Source organism: Tamandua tetradactyla, chromosome 5 (genome assembly GCF_023851605.1).
Source record: "Tamandua tetradactyla isolate mTamTet1 chromosome 5, mTamTet1.pri, whole genome shotgun sequence".
Taxonomy (NCBI): Eukaryota; Metazoa; Chordata; class Mammalia; order Pilosa; family Myrmecophagidae; genus Tamandua; species Tamandua tetradactyla.
This window is the reverse complement of record NC_135331.1, coordinates 54,862,617-54,885,756: the sequence shown is the minus strand read 5'-3', so window position 1 is coordinate 54,885,756 and position 23,140 is coordinate 54,862,617. Positions and strand designations below refer to the sequence as shown.

Below are 23,140 nucleotides of genomic sequence, written 5' to 3'. Positions count from 1 at the left end.
GGATGCAAATAAATAAGATCAGAAATGGAAGAGGAGACATAACTACTGACCTCACAGAAATAAAGGAGGTAATAACAGGATACTATGAACAACTTTACGCTAATAAATACAACAATGTAGATGAAATGGACGGGTTCCTGGAAAAACATGAACAACCAACTTTGACTCAAGAAGAAATAGATGACCTGAAAAAACCAATCACAAGTAAAGAGATTGAATTAGTCATTCAAAAGCTCCCTAAAAAGAAAAGTCCAGGACCAGATGGCTTCACATGTGAATTCTACCAAACATTCCAGAAAGAATTAGTACCAACTCTGCTCAAACTCTTCAAAAAAATTGAAATGGAGGGAAAACTACCTAATTCATTTTATGAAGCCAACATCACCCTCATACCAAAACCAGGCAAAGATATTACAAAAAAAGAAAACTACAGACCAATCTCTCTAATGAATATAGATGCAAAAATCCTCAATAAAATTCTAGCAAATCGTATACAACAACACATTAAAAGAATTATACATCATGACCAAGTAGGATTCATCCCAGGTATGCAAGGATGGTTCAACATAAGAAAATCAATTAATGTAATACACCATATCAACAAATCAAAGCAGAAAAATCACATGATCATCTCAATTGATGCAGAGAAGGCATTTGACAAGATTCAACATACTTTCCTGTTGAAAGCACTTCAAAAGATAGGAATACAAGGGAACTTCCTTAAAATGATAGAGGGAATATATGAAAAACCCACAGCTAATATCATCCTCAATGGGGAAAAATTGAAAACTTTCCCCCTAAGATCAGGAACAAGACAAGGATGTCCACTATCACCACTATTATTCAACATTGTGCTGGAGGTTCTAGCCAGAGCAATTAGACAAGAAAAAGAAATACAAGGCATCAAAATTGGAAAGGAAGAAGTAAAACTATCACTGTTTGCAGACGATATGATACTATACGTCGAAAACCCGGAAAAATCCACAACAAAACTACTAGAGCTAATAAATGAGTACAGCAAAGTAGCAGGTTACAAGATCAACGTTCAAAAATCTGTAGCATTTCTATACACTAGTAATGAACAAGCTGAGGGGGAAATCAAGAAACGAATCCCATTTACAATTGCAACTAAAAGAATAAAATACCTAGGAATAAATTTAACTAAAGAGACAAAAAAACTATATAAAGAAAACTACAAAAAACTGTTCAAAGAAATCACAGAAGACCTAAATAGATGGAAGGGCATACCGTGTTCATGGATTGGAAGACTAAATATAGTTAAGATGTCAATTCTACCTAAATTGATTTACAGATTCAAATGCAATACCAATCAAAATCCCAACAACTTATTTTTCAGAAATAAAAAAACCAATAAGCAAATTTATCTGGAAGGGTAGGGTGCCCCGAATTGCTAAAAACATCTTGAGGAAAAAAAATGAAGCTGGAGGTCTCACGCTGCCTGACTTTAAGGCATATTATGAAGCCACAGTGGTCAAAACAGCATGGTATTGGCATAAAGATAGATATATCGACCAATGGAATCGAATAGAGTGCTCAGATATAGACCCTCTCATCTATGGACATTTGATCTTTGATAAGGCAGTCAAGCCAACTCACCTGGGACAGAACAGTCTCTTCAATAAATGGTGCCTAGAGAACTGGATATCCATATGCAAAAGAATGAAAGAAGACCCATGTCTCACACCCTATACAAAAGTTAACTCAAAATGGATCAAAGATCTAAACATTAGGTCTAAGACCATAAAACAGTTAGAGGAAAATGTTGGGAGATATCTTATGAATCTTACAACTGGAGGTGGTTTTATGGACCTTAAACCTAAAGCAAGAACAATGAAGAAGGAAATAAATAAATGGGAGCTCCTCAAAATTAAACACTTTTGTGCATCAAAGAACTTCATTAAGAAAGTAGAAAGACAGCCTACACAATGGGAGACAATATTTGGAAATGACATATCAGATAAAGGTCTAGTATCCAGAATTTATAAAGAGATTGTTCAACTCAACAACAAAAAGACAGCCAACCCAATTACAAAATGGGAAAAAGACTTGAACAGACACCTACCAGAAGAGGAAATACAAATGGCCAAAAGGCACATGAAGACATGCTCAATGTCCCTGGCCATTAGAGAAATGCAAATCAAAACCACAATGAGATATCATCTCACACCCACCAGAATGGCCATTATCAACAAAACAGAAAATGACAAGTGCTGGAGAGGATGCGGAGAAAGAGGCACATTTATCCACTGTTGGTGGGAATGTCAAATGGTGCAACCACTGTGGAAGGCAGTTTGGCGGTTCCTCAAAAAGCTGAATATAGAATTGCCATACGACCCAGCAATACCATTGCTAGGTATCAACTCAAAGGACTTAAGGGCAAAGACACAAACGGACATTTGCACACCAATGTTTATAGCAGCGTTATTTACAATTGCAAAGAGATGGAAACAGCCAAAATCTCCATCAACAGAAGAGTGGCTAAACAAACTGTGGTATATACATATGATGGAATATTATGCAGCTTTAAGACAGGATAAACTTATGAAGCATGTAATAACATGGATGGACCTAGAGAACATTATGCTGAGTGAGTCTAGCCAAAAACTAAAGGACAAATACTGTATGGTCCCACTGATGTGAACGGACATTCGAGAATAAATTTGGAATATGTCATTGGTAACAGAGTCCAGCAGGAAGTAGAAACAGGGTAAGATGATGGGCAATTGGAGCTGAAGGGATACAGACTGTGCAACAGGACTAGATACAAAAACTCAAAAATGGACAGCACAATAATACCTAATTGTAAAGTAATCATGTTAAAACACTGAATGAAGCTGCATCTGAGCTATAGGTTTTTGTTTTGTTTTGTTTTGTTTTGTTTTTACTATTATTACTTTTATTTTTTCTCTATATTAACATTCTATATCTTTTCGGTTGTGTTGATAGTTCTTCTAAACCAATGCAAATGTACTAAGAAACGATGATCATGCATCTATGTGATGATGTTAAGAATTACTGATTGCATATGTAGAATGGTATGATTTCTAAATGTTGGGTTAATTTCATTTTTTCCGTTAATTTAAAAAAAAAGAGAGAGAAGGGGTAATTGGAGCTGAAGGGATACAGACTGTGCAACAGGACTGGATATAAAAACTCAGAAATGGACAGCACAATACTACCTAATTGTACTGCAATGATGTTAAAACATTGAATGAAGCTGCATGTGAGGTATAGGTTTTTTTTTCTCTCTATTATCGTTTTAATTCTTATTCTGTTGTCTTTTTATTTCTTTTCTAAATCGATGCAAAATGTACTAAGAAATGATGAATATGCAACTATATGATGATATTAAGAATTACTGATTGTACATGTAGAATGGAATGATTTCTAAATGTTTTGTTAATTTTTTTAATAAAAAAAAGAAGAAAAATAAAGACTTTTCAGAAAAACAAAACCTTTCTAAAATACAAAGGTTCAGACAAAAAGCAGCAGAAATCACACAAGACATGTTAAAGTAGTTCTTCAGGCAAAGGAATTACCAGCCCAAAACACATGGAAAGGGACAGGAAATGGAGAAAATGAAGGAAAACATATAACTTACACTTTACTCTTTTTTAAGCACTCTAAAAGGTAACTGATTGTTTAAAGAACAAGGACACTCTCTGGTCCCTAAGACAGGAAGGACTGAACGACTCCCGCAAGCTCCCATTTCTGTTCCCTCTGTCTTCCATGGAATATGACTCAGGAAGTCAGACATTCTCCTTTCCTTGAGGTGTCTGCTTCACACGGAGCCACCCAGAAGCCTTGCTCCCAGGACTTCTGGAAGGACTAACACCTGTGCTGTCTCCTAAAATGCAAACAGCTGCTGGATGAATCTCCCCGAGAAGCACTACCCCAAGGCCATTGAGGCTTCGCCCCAGGCAGCTGGGTCAGAGAGTTTCTCAGGGTAGCCCTGGTGAACTTAATACCGTGGAGCGGAGAAGTGAGTTCATTAGGAGACTGGTCGAGATGGTCTTTCAGCATTGTATTGATCAGGAGTTTAACATAACATGTATTCTGCTCACTATAGAGGAAAGTGCAGGAATCACCAGAAAATTTCTGGAGAGGAAAAGGAACAAAGAGGAACTCCCCCTACTAGATGTTGAATGGGTTAAGGATAAACAGTATATTCAGGAAATAAAGTGATGACGATGTCCGCCATCATCTTAATTATCTCAAACCAATGAAACAGATCTCATCGTTACCCCCAGTTTTCAGAAGAGGAAAGAATGTACAGAGAGGATCAGTAAGTTGCCCAAGGACACACAGCTGTTAAGTAATTGATCTGTGAGTCCATCCCAGATCTTGACTAGGTTCAGGTGAGGATAGAAAATTTAGACGCAGTGGGCAAGTATGTCTAAAACGTGCTAACGATGGCCTTTCACCTCAGAGAACGTGGAGAAGGAGAAAGACAGCCCAGTCTACAATGGCCATTGGTTAAGCACATGTTGGCACTACCTTTTGCTGGTATACCACACTGCATTAGATATGAAAGTTATTAAGAATTTGTCCTGATTTAAAACACTTACAATTTAAACCATGAAGCACTGAAGTTAGGTGTTTAGAGTTGAGTCTGACAGTCCTCGTTCAAAATTTGAGCTGCCACAGAGGTCTTCTGGAAAGTGTTTTAAAATTCAATGGACCTGTATCCTGAAAGTAAAAAGAGAACCCAGTAAGTCTAACTGAAGGGGTCAACTAAGACACTGTAGACAGAAACATCTTACCTGGAACTTCTTGAGTACACAGCAGCCAAAAAAAGTAACTGATTCTTTTTTTTTTTCTGCATGGACAGGCACTGGGAATTGAACACAGGTCTCCAGCATGGCAGGCAAGAATTCTGCCACTGAGCCACCATCGCACTGCCCGGTAACTGATTTTAAAACAGTGAAAATTAGAATCATAGAATTGGATGGTACTATGACATTTTTAAGAGATTATGTTTCATGTTAAAAACTTTTTAAAGCTCTTACGGGTAATCAGAAATATATTCACTGAGCATCTAGTGTGTCTTAGAGAAATGGGCCCATGACAAAATCCCCCAAAAGGTTTCACTGTAAGAAGTGGATTTGCTGCAGCAAAAGAGATGCTCAGATACACTATGAAATCCTCTCATTTCCATCCATTTCCCACCCATGTCCCAACTGCTCCAGCCTCAGGTTTGGTCACTATCACACCAACCCAGCCCTGTTAACACCTCTCTGTTTTGTCTTTGCACTCCATAAAACTAGAAACCATGACATCATCATTTTATAAAGATTAGGAAATATGGACAAAAAGGAGAAAATTCAAATGCTTATTATTTTATCACTCCAGGAGTAAGCAGGATTTAGTAATGCTGCATCTGTCATTTTATGTCTAGCTCTCCAGGTGGGCTCCTATCTCTCAAAGTGTCTAGCAGACCCCTTTTTTATTGTACAATGTATCGAGGACATCCTTCAGGTCTGTGAGTGTGCAGCCCAGTCCATGCTACACAGCCATGGTTTGCTTAGCAAATTTCCCACCAGACTGTGGAGTATTTCCAGATTTTCCTTGAACTAATGCTGAAATGTTTATCTTCCTACTTAATTATTTTGCATAAACTAAGCCATGAAGTCAGAATTCTTTCCTTCCAGGTGGCCATTGCCCACTCTTTAGAAGTCAATGCAAAGTCTACATCTCTCACCATGGGAAAATGTTCCCTGCTGGCTGTGGCTCAATACCAAACTTTGATTTGCTTCCAGAAACTGCAAGCTCCAGGAGAGGAGAAGCTAGTACTAAGGAGAAGGCTCACCATTCACGTATTAGCTAGCAGATGTCTCAAGACAGGATTGTAGCAGTTTGGTAATTATCCAACAATTATTTGACTGGGAAGGTTTTCCCGCCACCCCACCCCCACCATCCTCAGGCCTCACTCCCTTTCTCTTCATCGTGCAACAATGGTCCCAGGCACAGGGTGATGGCAAGGTCAGGTCTGCGGGGCGACCAGTCAAAGTTCAAAGCGTCTAAGGACCATCTCGCAAGCTCCCTGTTTGGGAAGCTGCCCCTCACTGGGCTCTTCAGCTCCTTGATCAGGGACCCCTAGGGTGGAAGGACAGGCATTCACCCCCGCAAGGGCCTCTGCTCAGACAAAGCCAGCCCCCTCCTTGGGGTGTGAGCCTACAAAAGTGCCACCCTCTTCCCCATCCAGGTTCCGAAGTCAGAGGTGGGGGCGCGGGTGGGCCTCAGAGAGCAGTGGCTGTCCACCCAACGGGGCTACTGACCGGACCCTGCTCCCTCTGCAACTAGTGTCTCCGGACCTTGGCTCCCACGGTAACGTGTGCTCCAGGGAGTGGGGTTTGTCCCGAGTTCACCACGTCTACCCACCGGTTGCCGAGTGGGGGTTCCGGCTCCCCCGCCCTCTTCACGGCCGGCTGAAATACGGGTCCTTCTGCTCCTTCAGGACCCTCAAGAGGCACCTCCCACTCGTTGGACCCCGGCCTAGGAAGACACGGGGTGCTCAGGGTGGGGTTGCAAAGAGCGCCCAGGGGAGCGCGAGTCCTCGGGCCTTCAGTCGCAGGGTCACCAGGCTCCGGTGGGGTCAGCCCGACCCTTTCAGACGGAAACCAGCCTCCACGGCCCGGGCAGACTGAAACGTGCCTCTGCCCCCACCGCACCTCCCTGCCCCGGGCTCGCGGGAAACGCTGCAGACCCCTGGCAAGGGGCGGGGTCGGCGCGCTGGAATGGATGGAACTGGGCAGGGCGAATACTTTGTAGCGGACCCGGGTTCGCGGCGCCACCTTGGCGCTTTGGCCTCCAGGGACGGCGGGCCCGGGCGCCTGGAGCACTTGCGGGGCCCCAAGGGCGCGGGAATGGCGGCGGGCAGCGGTCGAGCCCCGGAGACCAAGGTGAGTCGGGCGAGCGCAGCCAGGGGCGGAGGCCCCCACCGGGCTGAGAGGCAGGAGGTGGGGGCTGGAGGCAGCAGGGCCTGTGCCGGCCTTTCCGAGTCACGAGCCTGCCCTGAGCGGTGTCTGGGTGCGGGCGGATGGGGTTCCTTTCGGCGCGTATGCCCAGCAGTGCCCTCTACCATGTTCCTCGCCTTAAATACTTCGGCCAGGAAAGGCCCAGGATCCAACTCAAAAGCCGGAGGACCCCATGTGAATCCATTTCCATCTTAAATTCTGGGTTTCTGGTTAGAGAGCCCAAGGGCAGTATAGGTCTGGCCTCCAGCTTCGCCTCCCCATCCCCAGAGTCTGTGGAAAAGGGTTTCTGCTGCAGAAAACCGGGATCCTGAGGACTCCGCCCCACGGTGGAAGTCCCGGAAGCTTAGCGCCGTCGAGGAGGGGAGCCTGGGTTTTGGTCCCTAATCTCAAAGTCCAGAGCCTGCCGCAGTCAGGTGGGGTGCGGGCACCAGCGTAGTGACCCCTGGGCGGCTGTGAAGGCCCCATCTCAGGGTCTGGCAAGCTGGGTCCGGAGACCAGAGAGGGTCCTCCTGGTAGGGGAGAGGTGGAAATGGACGGAGGAGCAGCTGGCCCTGGCAAGCACCAGCCCTGGAAATCCAAGGGCAAACAGCAGGGACAGCCAGGGTGGGGAGAATGCAAAAGAGCAGACCCCAGGGGCAGTGGGGAAGACACGGCTTCCACCTGCCCTCTTTGGGCACATAGGTTCTTGTTGCCTTTTGGAATGCAGTTTGGTGGTGTGGATGAAAGATGTTGATGCCCATGTCCCACTCCACCTTAGTTTCAGCTTTAGAAGTCTAGTTCAAACTTGAACAGAGGGGTTCTGTTTGAAAAGGCAGGTGCCAGGACCCCACCTAAGTGTGTGATGTCAAGTGGACTGAGGGTGCCTCAGGCAATCAGCCTCTCTCTGTGGCTGATGTTAAAATAGGTATATGGGCATGTTGTTATATTGGTGTAAACTGGGATAAAATTCAGAAAGCCTGGGATTCCAAACGGCCAGGGCTTAGGTCTGGAGGAGCCTATAGAGTCCAGCAGGGGAAACCCCACCACGGGTGGTGGAGTGGCCTTCGGGGTGTAGATGAGGTTGATGCTTGGGTACGAGGCCAGCCTAGTAGGGTTTCCACCCTGTGAACTGTGGGAGTTGCCACATCTCTCTGAGCTGGACGTCCTCATCTGCTAAGTGGGGGAGCTCTAGGCTCCTTCTCACATGCTCCTGTGGAGGGAAATATCCCTGAGTGCAAACACAGGACCTGTCCCTGGCAGGATCAACAAGCAGTGCTGCTACCTGGGCCTTTCCTTTATTTGTGCATTTTTTTCATTGGTTGGACCAGGGCTGTTCTAACCTCTGTGTTTCTCAGTGTCTTTCAAGTTTCTTATTTCTTTCTCCAAAATCAAAATGCTTCAAAGCAGACGGTGATGCTAGTCCTGCTGCTTCAGTTCGTTCTTTTCTGAAATGAAAACAGCTTCTGCCACCTCTGGCCAGGGTGCTTCCTAAGTGCATGGGAAGTCATGGGACATCTGTCTGCCAGAGAGGGGAAGCGCTTATGCAGCAGTTAGCAGCCCCTATGGAGCTGAGAGTTCAGAGAAGGAGTCAAATAGAAACCCCATTGCAGATTATAGGAAAAGAATAGACAATGCAAAGTGCATTGTCTGGGTGGAGCCAAGTGGACAGAGCACCCAAGGCTGGCCCCTCAGCCACCAGGCTCAGCATGGCCAAGGGGAGCAGAGGAAAGGGTCAGAGACAGAGGTGAGCTGTGCAGGGCAGCCGTGGGCACCTCTCTGGCGCTCAGCTGGAGTTCCTGGAGGTCTGGATTCTTCGGGGGATTGAGAGGTAATTCTCCAAGGTGTCAGACACCCCTCACCCAGCCTTTCCTCGGGTGGGCTCCTGTGACTCACAGTGCCACAGGGAAGTGTTCTGTGGATGGGGAGGGCACAGGCAGTGCTGTGTGCTTTGCATGATGACCCGGTTGGAGCTTCCATGTCTGTTTATATTGGCAGTGCGGGGCTCCGGCCCAAGACGCAATGCAGAACTTTTTGGCACTCCTAAGGGAGAGCGGGGATGCCTGCCCACCCGCTGTGGAGCTGGTGGCCCTCGCGGGAAGGCTCTGCCGGGATCTGTAGGATGACCTCGCCCAGGCAGAACCCTTGGTGGATGCCTTGCTGAAGAGCCGGCTCTGCCTGTACCTGCTGGACAGTGAGAATGTGGTGCTGGTGTGCGCACACGTGCTGGCCCAGCGGGAGCAGCCCCAGGCTGCCCGCCGGCTCCTGCAGGTAGGCCTGGGATGAGGGGCTCCTGGAGGTGGGTCTGGGATGGGGCTTCTGGGGGTGTATCTGGGATGAGGGGCTTCTGGAGGTGGACCTAGGTCGGAGGGACGGAGGGCATAGAAGGAGCACCTGTGCCCTAAGCATAAGCAGAAGTGCCCAAGGCCCTTGACCTCAGTTGTCAGCAAACATGACCTGTGTGGGCATGAAGCTGTCATCCGTATTTACCCACTTATTTGATGATTTGTGACATAAATAAGCTCCTTGTTGACTGGAATATTGGCCCAGGTGACGTTGGGGTGGTACAGGTTATATGGTGTTTGCCTCTTATACTGTCCTCAAGTCTTAAAATTCTGCATTCCAGAGTACACCTGGCTCAGAGGGTTTCAAATGAGGGATTTGGGGGCCTCTTTGCCCCTCTCTTTCACCCTGTGATAGAATCCATGCATTATTCATGTTGAATTTACCTTGAAAATGTTCCTCCAACTCTCCCCAGTGCTTTTATGTTCCACTCCATCTCCGCAGAGCAAACACGCTGTCTACCTGACTGTTACTTTCAGCTCTCCCCTGTCCCTCAAATGTGTTCTTCACCCAGCTGGCGGAGGGACTTTGTGAGTGCATAAGTGATCATGACATGCATCCACTTTGTTGTCTCCTGGACCCTGTGCTCGGGCTTGCCTGCTGTCCAGTCCTGTCTCCTGATAGCTGTGCTAGCTGCTCTTCCATCCTAGACCTGCAAGATCATAACCCACCTCAGGACCTTTGCACATGCCATTCCTCTCCCTGGTGATGGGAGCATGGCTTCTGTGCCTGGTGCCTTCTGACCCTTGAGGTTTCTGGGTCAACTTCACTCCTCAGAGAGAATTTCCTGATTGGCCCCATCCAGCTAGCCCACCTTTGTTACCACCTGCAAGGCTTATTGTTCAGGTTATAATTACTCTCTTGTTTAATAGTTATCCTGGGTATTGTCTATCTCTTCTCATGGCACTGTAGGGACATGCAGCTTGATTTTATTCATCTCAGCCTAAACTGACAGTCCACATACCCCTGGGGTTTAGCGGGGTCTCAATCTTTGCAGATTTGTCAAAGTAAATGAATGATGTGAACAGGAAAGCATAAGCATGATCGCAATTGTAATAACAGCCATGAAGAAAACCAGGGGCATCAGAGTAGCAGACCCAAGGGAGAGGTGTCATTAGCTCAGTTGGGTGGTCCGGGGAAGCCTGTCTGAGGGGTGCCCTTGCCCTGTGACCTCCAGGTAAGTTGGGGCCACCACAACCAAGATCAAGGACAGTTGTGGCCAGTGCAGCCCAATGGGGCAGGGCAGGGTAGGGGGGAAAAGGTTCCATGAAGGGTCCCTGACAGCTATCAGCAGGTGAGAGCATTATGAAGCTAACTACATCTGCAGAGGCCCAGGTGTCACACACACGGAGGAGGCAGGAGAGTCCCAGCCATGAGGAGTCATAGCCCAGTGAGACAGGGCTTTTATTGTACCCTGGAGAGAGCATCGAACACTTCTCATTGTTTCCAGAAGAAAATCTGGCCTCCTTTAAGTAGTCCCCCAATCCCTAGCTCCGTGAGTGTTTTGCAGCACTAAAGAGTAGTGCAGTCTGCCAGGAAGGCTCGCCATGGTGGATGAGGATAGAGGTCAGTAAATGGTAGGCAGTACGCTCAGACCAATGCCACACATACTTGGTTAATCTGGAAAATCCAGTGAGTGCACGTAGGTCATTCCTGGTTGCATCAGGTTAGTGCGTTGTTGCTGGGCACAGAAGTGGTCCCCTGTCCTGCTCTGCCCGGAATGGAGAGCCCTGAGGCCAGCCTTGCTGGGGGAGCAGGTGTAGGTCATGTGTCCCCAGACCACGTTCTACCTCTCCTTCTCCTGGTGGTTGAGGCCCATCCTTTACCTTCTCCTTGTCTCATGCTCCCCCCCCCCCCCCCCAAGGAGCACAGGCTAAGAGCTCTGCTCACCTGCTGGGAGGGTTGAGGGGTTCCAAGGACAGTGGCCATCAGGGGCCTGGCATGAGCATGACCCATGGCCCTGCGAGGTGGCCCGGCCTCCACAGGGCCATTCTGCTGGTGGGTGTCGGAGGGCACCCTGTCGTCTCAGGGCTTTCCTGCTTGTTCCTTTAGCACTTTTGTAGACAGTGGACACAGGATTCTCACCAGAGCCCCTGTCTGAGCCCTGGGCAGGACTTCTTCCTGGAGGTTGGGAGCTTGGGCTCCGGTTACCACTGTGCTTCAGGAGGGCCAGGTTGGTCATGGCTCAGGCATGCTCTCATCGGCAGGGTTTCCAGGCATCGGTGGGAGGCAGCCAGGAGCTGGTGCAGCTCTGAAATGACATCCACTACAACCTGGAGAGGAAGAGGCTGGGTGTGGCCACATTGACCCCCTTGCAGAGGTTCCGCTGTAGGAAAAGGCATGTGCCCGGCATGGGTTGTTCCTTGTTCACTGGGTGGGAGTGGGTGGGTGTGGGTGAGATGAGCAGGTCGGGGTTGTGACAAGTGAGCAGGGTGGAGGGGCCAGTGTATGGAGGGGGGTGGACGCCCCAGCCAGGGGTCTGTTGGAACAGTTGCATGGGTCAGGCAGTGAGCACAGTGACGGCAGTAGGGTACCAGGGGCTCCATTACTTACTGGTGCACAGGAGTCTGCACAGGAGGGGTGCCTACAGAGCAGGGATAGCATGGAGGCAGGGGCTGCAATCCCTGGACGTGAGATCTGCTTCTGGGCACTGTCCACTGTGGCCAGGCAGCTATGGTGGGTGCAGGATGAGGCCGGGGTCCATGTGTGGCATGAGCCATCTGCGAACCCTTTACATGGCAGAAGTGATGACAGGAAGAAGCCCCAGCCGGGATCCTTAGGGACTGAGGGGATGGGAGGTGGGCAGCAGGGAGGTGACAAGGGGGAAGAACTGAGGTGGCGAGGGGAGGGCAGACATTCCAGGGTGGAGTGAGTGCCGGGTGGTCCCCAGCTCCAGCAGCAGGAGTGGAGATCCCAGAGGGAACTGTAGTAGGAGCAGGGCCTGAGGGGAAAGGGGGGGTATCGGCTGCAGATGGCAGGTATGCAGGTGCTGCTCCCTGTACATGACAGGTGAGGGGCAGGGGGAGGGCAGAGGTCCTTAGCCCTCAGGACAGGTCCTGGGGAGTGACAGGTCTGCCCTGTGGTGGGAGAATCCCAGAGCCATTGGCTGGGCTGAGTAGATGCCCATTGTGGGTGACACCCACTCAGGGTACAGCCCTCTCCAGTCCCCCCACCCTGGACCCGCCCAGCACAGGTCCCACCCACTCCGGGTCCTGCTCTGGAGCAGTGTTCAGGCCCCTCAGTGTGGTGTGGGCGGGCCTCATCCACTTGCTCAGTGACTACTCAGAGTGCACTGTCCAGTGTCCAGGTGTCACTGGTGTCACTATGAAAGGCGGTCCTGCCCTCAGGGACTCCTGGGCAAGCAGTGACTGAATAATTAAGCACTGATCCTTGGGCCACACATATAACAACTCTTCCATGGAACAGAGAGCTGCCTGCTTGGGGAGCAGGCAGGGACCTAGGGATACCTGTGGAAGGAGCAGGGCTCAGGAGTGGTCCCCATGGGGTTGAGGTGCCCTGTTACAGCCCTAAGCCTTTGGCTCTCACCTGAGGTTTGCAGGTGGGCCACCTGTGCACCTTCTGAGTCTCCGGGGAGGGAGCTGTTAGCTCCTTCTCTCCAGACTGAGGATAGAGTGATGGGGAGAAGGGGGTGCATGAATGTTGATCCTTGGAGGGGGGCCTTGGAGGAGGGAGCAGATTTGGGGTGTCCTTGTTCTCATAACCATCCTCACTGTCCTTGTCCAGGCACCCTCCACCCCCTTCGCTCTGCCCAGAGGGTCTGAAGAACCGGAACTTCCCTAGAGAGGTTCGCCAGAAGCTGCAGGATTTCGCCTTGGGCGTGGGCAGCAGCCCCAACAAGGACCAAAGGGTGAGAGCAGAGGGTGGGGCTGCTTTCACCAGGCTGCCCCCTCCCTGGGCTGCTCCCCTGCTATACCTCATTACCCTAGAATACTCCCCACACAGACTGCTCCCGTCAGGATGCTCCATTTCCCCCAGGATGCTCCCCTTAGCATTCCTACTTCTACAGTTTGCCCCAGTGTGTATCTCCCCAAACCACACCCCTCCAATATGCTCCCCTGGGCCTCTTCACCCTAAATGCATGCCTCCAAGACATCTCCCCTGAGCCTGTGGTCTCCAAATTCCTCCCACCCGGGATGCTGCCCCCACAAGATGCTCCCATCTATAAAGCTACCCAGCTATACTGCTCCTGACAGCATGCTCCTTCTCCCCCAGAAAGTTCCCTTACGCATACTCTCCCCTCTCAGATACTCCCCAAGGATGCTCCTCCTCTCCAGAAACTTCCCCCCAGAATGCTCGGCTTTGAATGCATCCCTGCCAATTCTCACCTCAGCCTGCTGACTCCCCCAGGGGTCTCCTGAGTGTTCCACGCCCACCATGCACTCGTGGTCCCAGGACAGGGCTTCCTGTCTTATGCGCAGCCCTGTCTCGACCGGACAGCCTGCACACAGAGGCAAAACATTGTCAGTCGTGCGTCTTCAATGGATGCACAGTGAACATCCCCTGTGTGCAGGCCCTGAGCACTTGTGATGTGGTGGGATGGATATCAAGCAAGGCCTCACAGCGGGAGAGAAACTGGTGGGTAGCTCCACGCCCAGCAGGTAGGGGTCCCGACTGTTAGGGGCCCAGAAGTGGCTGCCTTGCAGGGGGCAGGAGTGAGCATGGCACCAGGGCAGGCAGCCTGCGCAGAAAGAGACAGAGCCCCCCCTGCTACGAGACCCAGGACCTAGCACCTACTCAGTGCATTGCATCCCAATTCTTCTCTGAGTTGTGGTCCTTCACTGCAGGGCAAAAAGGCACCAGGTAACGTGCAGAGCCCCTATTGGGTTAGCCACACCCGGGAAGACCCACAGGTAGATGTGCTCCTCAATGGGGGCAGTTTGTGTGCTGGCCACGGGGTGGCTGTGCTGGCCCGTGGTGCTGGGCCTTTTAAAATGTCATTTGTACCTCTGTCTGACAACCCCCTCCTGAAGCCTGTCCACACCCAGGGCCTGTCAGGCATGAGTTGCTCTCAGTGGGCATGAAGGGCCCCCAGCACACACAAGTGGGTGGTCAGTCAGGAAGGAGTGAGGGATGGGAACCCTCATTCTACAACCTCCCAGACCTTCTGTCAGCACAGGGAGCACAAGGCTGCAGGGAGGGGCTGCTCCCCACCCCAGAGCTCCTCAGGTAGCCTCTGTATTCCATCTGGTGGGGCAGTGGGCAGGGTTCCGTCTGTATTCCATCTGGGGCAGTGGGGAGGGTTCCGTCTGTATTCCATCTCGGGCGGTGGGGAGGGTTCCGTCTGTATTCCATCTGGTGGGGCGGTGGGGAGGGTTCCGTCTGTATTCCATCTGGGGTGGTGGGGTGGGGAGGGTTCCGTCTGTATTCCATCTGGGGTGGTGGGGAGGGTTCCGTCTGTATTCCATCTGGTAGGATGGTGAGGAGGGTTACGTCTGTATTCCATCTGGTGGGGTGGGGAGGGTTCCGTCTGTATTCCATCTGGGGCAGTGAGGAGGGTTCCGTCTGTATTCCATCTGGGGCGGTGGGGAGGGTTCCGTCTGTATTCCATCTGGGGCGGTGGGGAGGGTTCCGTCTGTATTCCATCTGGGGTGGTGGGGAGGGTTCTGTCTGTATTCCATCTGGGGCAGTGGGGAGGGTTCCGTCTGTATTCCATCTGGGGTGGTGGGGAGGGTTCCGTCTGTGTTCCATCTGGTGGGGTAGTGGGGAGGGTTGGCCACCTGGGAAGCAGGGCTGCTCCCATGGACTCCCCATGGGCATCAGCTGCCTGGTCAGGGGCTGTGTCTCTGGTTCACTCTTGACCCCACCAGCGCCTTGCCCAGAGGAACACTTGGTAGCTAATGTGTGAATGTGTGGGGGAGGGGTTGCAGCCTTGGCTGTACGAGGAGAGACCAGGGTGGGCTCGCTGACTGACTGGGCGTGTTGCTGTCTTGGGCAGGAGAACCTGGCATTGGAAACAAGCTTGACTCTCGAGCAGGTCTGCAACTGGTTTTCCAATTACCGGCGGCGCCAAAGATCCCTCCCCCTGAGCTTGGAGCAAGCCCTACGAGGACCGAGGACCGTCAGGCGATCCCCATGGTGACACCGAGTTTGGGGGCCCGCCTGCATGGTCAGGTGAGTGACCAGAGGGCCCAGACTCCTCCTGTTTTAGGGATAAGCTGCTGGCTTCCCACGTGCTTCACACTTACCTGGTGACATTCAGGATAGGCAGGCAGGGGCAATGTCCCTTCTCAAGTTCAGGGGTTTTCCCAGTGAGTAGAGCTCACCTAAAGTGTTGGGTCAGTTTGTCATTAGGGGCTGAGGTGGCTGCAACTGTGGCTGGTGTCAGATTCCCAATCTCAGCGGCTCGTCTGTGGCCACACATTGGCCGGGTGGGGCTGTGGCGGCTGCTCTGCTTAGAAGCAGCTGTGCAGCCAGCCAGGGCTAGTCGTTGGGCAGGAAGCAGGGCCATAGTTAGGCCAGAGGGAGGGTGTCTGTGGATAAATTTGAGGAGGTGAACAAGTGCTATGGTTTGGGGTGTCCTAGATTCATAAATCTGGATTGTTGGTTGAGACCAAAGGCAGAAGGAGTGATAAAGGATGGAAGCAGTAGCAATGGTCCCTTCTACCCTCAGGTGCTCTTACCTGTTCAGATACCCTCACTCGGCCAGAGAGAAGGAGACAGGGCATTGGGGCATGGCTGAGCCTCCCTCCCTCTGACTCTGCCCTCCTTTCAGCAGGAAACAAGGGAAATAACTCCACACCATCCCCAGAAGCCACCCCAGGACTGTGGGAGCCTCTGTCCCTGGCTCCGGACTTTCCTGGACACGAGACCGTCTCACGTCCACTGGCTCCCAGGTACTGTTATCCCTATGGCCAGCAGGACCACCTCATGTGTTTAGACCCTGCTGGCTCCAGGGGCAGGAGAGTAGGGCTGGGAGAGCCCCAGAGTCCTGACACCTGAGAGAAAAGGCTGTGCCCTTGGGTGGAGGGATACAAGGAGTTCACATGGCCTAGTGGGGGAAGCTTCCAGAAGGACACAGGGGCCATAGACTGACAAAAGAAGAGTGTGGTGCAGTGGTTGTTGTCTTTTATTATTTACAGTGTTTTGTCTTTTAAAATATCAATGAGTTCGTAACAACCAGCATTTTCTGAGTCCCTCCTCTGTTTGCCCTAGGTGCTGTCTCAAAGCCCTGCCTCTGAGCCTTCTATCCTCTTTCTGTGAGCATGAAGCGGATGCAACATTAGGAATTGTTGACAGCCCAAGAGCTGGCTAGCAGCTGGGCTTGGACCCAAGCAGGGATATGACCGTGTTCCACGTCTGTCCCCCCTTTCCCCTTAACGGTCTGAAGTCAGCATCTCTCGTGGTTGATTCACTTCCATACCCGCCCCACGTTGCTGTGACCATGGCAGTTTCATCTGACTTCCCTGTGCCTCTGTTTTCCCACCTGTGAAACAGGGCTAGTGATAGGACTTGCAGTGTGGAGTTGCTGCAGATATTATCTGGGCTTAACCAAAGGCTTTGGAGCCCAGTATGGAAGACAGTGTAAATAATTTTATTCCTTGCTACCTGGTGTTCCTTTAATACATATCTTTTGTTTACTCCACTTTTCAGCTTTTGCTAATTTTTGCAGTTTTAAGTAATGTAGCAGGATTCTGCTTATGGTCATTGTAAATACAGGTGCTAATGTGTTTCAGGGTCTAGTAAGTGTATTTATTATGTGTCCCTGGGGCCAGCCCCTCAGAGCCCGGTTTCTGGTCCTCACAGCCCACGTAGCACAGGAGGGCAGGGGAGCACAGTGTGACTCTCGATGCATGGGCTGCATAGCTGTCCTAGGTGGGAACCCAGAGTCCCAAACATAGCTGGAGTCTTCTCAGGTGCCAGCCTGCGGGAGTCTCTGCTGACAGTCACGTGGCACTTCCTTGTCCCGCAGGTCTCTCCAGGGCACCGAGATGTTGGCAGAGGAGCTGGGCCACCATGCTGCCCCCTTACCCCCTGTCTGCCCTGGGCCTGGCCTCTGCCCTCTGGCGGCCCGCAGTGACCTGGTGGACCCCCCACCAGGTGCCTCAGGATCCTGGCTGATGTCCCTCACACTGGCGTCCTCCGAGGAGTTTTCCTTCCAGACTGGGCAGCTGGCCTGCAGTCAGGGGTTGGACTTCATGATGCCCTGTCCAGATGCCACTGCAGCCGTGCCCCTCACTGCCCTGGGCAATCCCAGCCCCACAGGTGGGTCTGCCCGAGACAGGGTGATTGAATTCTGCTGAAATGCTGTGAACCCCTCACATCTTTTCGGGGGGCAGGAGGGTGGGAGGGTCAGAATGTTCACCTTCACCCTGTCTTCCGATTAGACCCAGACCCTCTGCCACTGGAGAGAAACTCTTCCCACAGTTATGTCAGATCATTGTTAGTCTTGGCTGAAGAAGATGGGCACTTGGCGGAAGAGTAAGACAGGATGGAAAGGGTTAAAGTGAAAGGACAGTGGGTGGTGCAGCAGTGGCTCAGCAGGCAGAGTTCTCCCCTGCCACACCAGGGACCCGGGTTCGAGTCCCGGAGCCTGCCCATGCCAGAAACATGAAAGGACAGTGCTGCTGTCCCTCTGTTCCCCTCCAGCCGTGCCAGCTGACCTTAGTGGTCACCACCTGCTAGGTAGAGGAAGAGTGAGCTTTTAGGACTCCCCACCTCTCTTCCATCCTCATCACGTTAGAAATACCATCATTGTAGATTCTTTTTTCTAGTCATCATTGAGCGTTGAATACCTCAAAATGTAAGAGAATCTTGTGGCTTCCCACCTTGCAAGGAGGATGCTTGCCCTAATAATCCTGTGAACTAAATTCCTTAGTGTTCTATGGCTCTATCTTGATCTAGACCTATCAGTCATCTGTCTGTCTGTCTGTCCAGTATTTTCTCTTCAGCCTTTGCTTTCCTGGAGTTCGTAATTTCCTCTCTTTTCCTTACATTGTCTGCTTTGGTCACATCCTTAACTTCTTCCAGTATTTTGAGTTTTACTTCTGAAGACCTGGCTGCTCCGTGCTGTTGCCCTTTGGATGGTCTCGCAGGCCCGGGGTGGAGGCTCCTTGAAGCTGCTCCTCTGGGCTGTTCCACGGCTTCCTGAATTGCATCTTAAGTTCAGACTTCTTATCTGTCCTCACGGTTGATTGGTAATTTGGCAGGAACAGAATTCAGACTTGAGAACGCGACCTGAAGGAATTGTGTCATTATTTTGTAGCTTGCAGTGTTGTTGCTGATAAGTCAGATATCTTTCTGGTGTTTCTTCCTTTACAGATACCTTGTCTTTCTTTCAGAGAGCTTTTAGGTTCTTTTTATTTTAGGCTTGGTGGTCTGAACTTTCACAGTAATGGCCCTGGGTGTGGTAAATTTTAGTTCATCCTGCTGTTCAGCCTCTCAGTTTAAAGAAGATCTCCTTTAAGCTCAAGACATTTTATGTATTACTTCTTTGATAATATCCACTGTCTGCATTCTCTCTCCTCCATTTAGAGGACAAATATTATTTACATGTTGAACTCCTTGACTGTTCTCCTGGAAGCTTTCCTCTTTAATGCCTCTTCATTTTAATATTTTATGATTTATCATCTGCTTTTTTTTAACTTTTCTTAAATTTTGTCATTTAACAATCCCATTAAATTATTTATTTGAAGTTATGTTTTTAGCTCCAAAAGCGCTCCCCTGATCTCTGAATTTTCTGTCTAATAGACCTTGTTACATTTGGGGATTGAATCTTGTCTTTCAGAAAAGGTATTTTTAGGCCCCAACCCTGGTCCTGTGCGTCTGAAGCCATTTTTAAATAAGACCTTTGAAGATGTTAGTCATTAAGATGTGCCCAAAGTGAATCAGGGTGGGCCCTGATGCAATGTGTGTGAGATCCTCCTAAACAACATGAAACAGAGACAGAAAGAGAAGGCACGGGGAGTGACCAGGAGCTGGAAGGTTTGTTATCTGGAAAAGGAGGAGCATATGCTGCCATGTACATTATCATGTGAAGAAAAAGTCAAACCAACCCCAAAGATTGCACCTAACCAGAAGACACTGACCCAGGGATGAAGCGAGCCTTCTAGGCTCTGCAGCTGTGAGACAATAAAGGTCCTTTTGTTAAAATATGCTATTGGTCATTTGTTTTAGCAGCCAGGAAACTAATGTATTACCTTATTGTGGTTACAGTACTTTTTTATGTTTCTCTGAGAATGCTTGTTAGAATTTTTTTAAAATATGCATCACTACCCAAAAGGGTCCTACTGGGGCTGAATTCTGGCCTGGCCTTGTACAGAGAAGGACATGTGGCCAGAAAGAGGAAGGGGCTGGGGCTTTGCAACTCCAGAAGTGATTTTCAGTCTTTCCGTGTTGGTCTTTGGACTGGCTGCTTTTTTTCACCATTGGAGATTTATGTTTGTCCATATTTGTCAGTGAGGCCAACGTGGGGCCCCATGTCTGTGAGTAGGGACGGTCAGTGTGGACATCAGACTGGGTTGGGGGATGCCAGTCTTCATGCTGGGGGCCAGCAGACAGGCAGAGTAGTTTTCTTGTTAATCCTCTGGCTTGCTGGTTCTTCCAAGACTGTTCTCTCCAGTTCTATAGAATTACCTGCCGACACTGAGTTCAAGCCCTGGAATACCTATCTACACCTGGCCGGGTTTTCAGTTCTCTTGGCTGCTAAAGGAAATACCATGCAATAGGTTGGCGTGAACAATAGGAACTTATTGGCACATGTTGTTTTTGTTGAGAAGTCCAAAATCAAGCTGTCATCAAGGTGAGGTTTTCACCCACAAGGTTGTGTCCTTCTCGGATTGACTCCTGGGGGTCCTTAGTCCTTGACTTTTGTGTCACATGGTAATGTACGTGGTGGCCTCCCCTGGCTTCTCCTTCTTCCTCCAGCTTCTGTGGACTTGCAGCTTCTGGCTGCCCCCTCTGGCTTTCTCTCCACCTCTCTCTGTGACCTGCCCTATAAGGCCTTCAGTACTATGATTAAAACCCATCCTAATTCACGTGGGACACACCTTACCTGAAGTACCCTCATTACAGGGTTGACAGAATGGATTACATGTGAGAACATGTTTTTCTGGGGTACCAAACTCCAAACCATCACAGCCCAGGAACCCAACTCTTTCCCCACCTCATCTCCTGCCCCATGCCCCAACTCAACCTCTCCAGCCATGGGACTTCCATCTGCTTCTTAAAATTGTAAAACATGGACGTCTCACGCCTGTGGTCACCTCACCCCCGACGTTACACACCTCATAGTTCTGGGCTCATGGCTACTTGCTTCTCTTTCTCTTGGAGGGAGACGATATAACGTGTTCTTCAACTGGGATTGAACTAGCAGTGGTTAGATGAGAACTTAAGCAGCGGTTCTTTTACCTGAGAGGGTATTTGAAGTTTTACAGGAAAGAGAAATCCAAGGAAAGCAAAATAAAAGTCATAGGCCAAAAGGTCATGGGGTTTCATCTGATCAGAGCATCCTGCACAGCTGGGCATGGGGTTGGGTGTTCACTCTCTGGATGTGAAGGCCAGACAGGGAGGTAAGGGAATGTGGCATGCCTGGCCATATGGCTGTCGTTTTGTGTCTGAAATCATGGGACTTTGGAATTTCTTACAACCTTGTATACTCAAGGCAGAAATGAACCTACATTCTCAGCTCACTTCTCTGTTAAGTTTCTGTCCATCCAGAACTGTTCATTCCATGACAACTCTTCTTTAGGAATGAAAGGCACTGTCCGAAACATTTTAAGTAAAGAGAAATTCAACAGGGCAAGGTAAGGTCCTCACACTTTGCACCTACTAAGTAAGAACTAGGTAAGACCTAAGGTACAAGCCTAACAGCTAAAGGAATTAAAGATAAGGTCACAGGTAAAACGAAAAAGACAAGGGGCTGGCGGCCCAGCTCTGTGAGGAACTAGCCACAGCAGCAGCCTGTGATGTCCCTAATTTCTCATGGGTGATGTTTAGTGCCTGGGACTAGTGCTGGCTTGAGCTCTCCAATTTTCCATCATCACACCTGTGACAAAGCAGAATTTGAAGTCAGCAAAATCTATCTTTGTTTTGGATTCTGGACGCAAAGACCAACAGGGCAAAAGGTGGTGTGGACTGCTGGGGGGACCTTTCTTAGAGAGGCTGAGGCCCCAGCAGGGCTAAGCCTGTTCCCTTGGCTGGGCCCTCATCCACGTCCATTCTGGCCTGTCTCTGCTCTGAGGTCCTGCTCATACCAACAGGGGGCTGTGATCTTTCCTGCCAGCAATGGATGGTGAAATTTCTTTGCCTGCAGGATTTGCTGGCCCTCCCTGGCAGAGCCCCTGGAGCCCATATTTGGAGAAGAGTCCAGGCACCAGCAGTGGACAAGAAGACATGCAGATGGGGGGTTACGTGATGACACAGTCCCCACTGCAGCCTCAGAATTCATGCTCCATCAAAGGTAATGCCTGAGAGCCCTGGGCCTCTGGTGGCAACCGACAGGCCACAGAGTTGGGGGGTGACGGCCTGAGAGGGGACAGCCAGATCCACACACCAGATAGTTCGGCCTTTCCCTGTGGATTTATGGAAATGATAAAGTTCTCCCAAACCCTTCTACAAAAAGGAGGAGCAAACACAGGAGCAGCTGTCCTGTGGCCTGTGTGTCTAAGGTGTCTCGAAGGGCCCCAGGCGAAGGGCCCTGTCTTGGCTGGGATAACCCTGGGCCCTCAGCCCTTTCTCTGGCATATTCTTTACCCCTCACAAAGGGCCACCTGAGTTTCTTAGCAGCCAAAATATCCTGATGTTATATTTTTAAGTTGCAGTGTTAAAGGCTGCAGAGGCTCTTGCACATTCCAAGGGTGAGTTTACTGTTGATGGTATTGGAAATAGAGAAAAGATAAACCCACCAGGGCTGGGGAGACATGGCAGGAGACAGACAGACAGGAGGCTGGCAGCAAGGGTTGGGAGAGTGGCAAGGTGGCCTGGCGGGGTTCCGCCATCTCCCATCCTCCAGTGGACACCCCGTCTTGGACTCACATGCAGGGCCAGCAGGACTGGGTTCCCCAGGATCAAGGGTCTCCCTAATGCTGTGGCGAAAGCGTGTGTTCTAGTTTGCTAGCTGCCGGAATGCAACACACCAGAGACGGATTGGCTTTTAATAAAAGGGGATTTATTTTGTTGATTCTTCAGAGGAAAGGCAGCTAACTTTCCACTGAGGTTCTTTCTTATGTGGAAGGCACAGGATGGTCTCTGCTGGTCTTCTCTCCAGGCCCCTGGGTTCCAACAGCTTTCCCCGGGGTGACTTCTCTCTGCATCTCCAAAGTCCTGGGCTGAGCTGCTAGCGCTGAGATGAGGAATGCTGAGCTGCTAGGCTGTGCTACCTTGCATTCTCTCATTTAAGCACCAACCAATTAAGTCAAACGTCACTCATTGCAGCAGACACACCTCCTAGCTGACTGCAGATGTAATTAGCAACAGATGAGGTTCATGTACCATTGGCTTATGTCCGCAGCAACAAGACTAGGTATGCTCACCTGGCCAAGTTGACAACTGAATCTAACTATCACAGCGTGGCTGACCTAGCAGTGCCCAAGGATGACAGGGGACATGAGACAGAGGGAGAGAGCAGCCCCCAGATCACAAGCTCTGCTTGATAAAAGCAGTGACACTGAGAAAAACAGCACCACCTGCCTGCACTCAGCCTCACCTTGTCACCAAGAGCCTCTTGCGACCCTGGACCCCATGCACCCCTTCATGTGTGTGTCTGCCCCTCTCCCTGGCCATCTCATCCCTTCTTCCCAGTCCTTAGACTCCAGAGCTTCCTTCTCACCCTTACTCTGCCCTGATCACCGTTTTCCTTCCATTTA

General features: G+C 50.1%; 1 protein-coding gene and 1 long non-coding RNA gene across 3 annotated transcripts; both read left to right on the top strand.

Annotated features, from left to right (window-relative positions):
• Positions 1-6,202: 6,202 nt before the first annotated feature.
• On the top strand, positions 6,203-11,615 carry LOC143684183 (uncharacterized). Its single transcript, XR_013175892.1, has 4 exons — positions 6,203-6,348; positions 6,479-6,923; positions 8,973-9,245; positions 11,525-11,615. It is a non-coding gene; the product is annotated as an uncharacterized LOC143684183 (long non-coding RNA).
• A 1,148-nt stretch (positions 11,616-12,763) lies between these two features.
• On the top strand, positions 12,764-18,776 carry LOC143684182 (anomalous homeobox protein-like). Of its 2 annotated transcripts, none has more exons than XM_077160895.1 (5): positions 12,764-12,876; positions 13,062-13,185; positions 15,274-15,449; positions 16,054-16,171; positions 17,248-18,776. In XM_077160895.1, exons 1-3 carry the CDS (start codon positions 12,818-12,820, stop codon positions 15,415-15,417), a joined length of 327 nt encoding a protein of 108 aa, XP_077017010.1. In that variant the 5' UTR covers positions 12,764-12,817; the 3' UTR covers positions 15,418-15,449; positions 16,054-16,171; positions 17,248-18,776. The 2 variants fall into 2 exon arrangements, with proteins under 2 accessions (XP_077017010.1, XP_077017011.1); XM_077160896.1 differs by lacking the exon at positions 17,248-18,776 and adding an exon at positions 16,491-16,875.
• The last annotated feature ends 4,364 nt before the right edge of the window (positions 18,777-23,140 follow it).

What these genes read in the sequence shown, in the direction of transcription:
- LOC143684182 (XM_077160895.1), top strand. Translation starts at nt 12,818, where the DNA reads ATGGGGTTGAGGTGCCCTGTTACAGCCCTAAGCCTTTGGCTCTCACCT. An exon ending in CTCTCACCTGAGGTTTGCAG is followed by an intron (nt 12,877 to 13,061) that starts GTGGGCCACCTG and finishes GTCCTTGTCCAG; the next exon opens with GCACCCTCCACCCCCTTCGC. An exon ending in GCCCCAACAAGGACCAAAGG is followed by an intron (nt 13,186 to 15,273) that starts GTGAGAGCAGAG and finishes TGTCTTGGGCAG; the next exon opens with GAGAACCTGGCATTGGAAAC.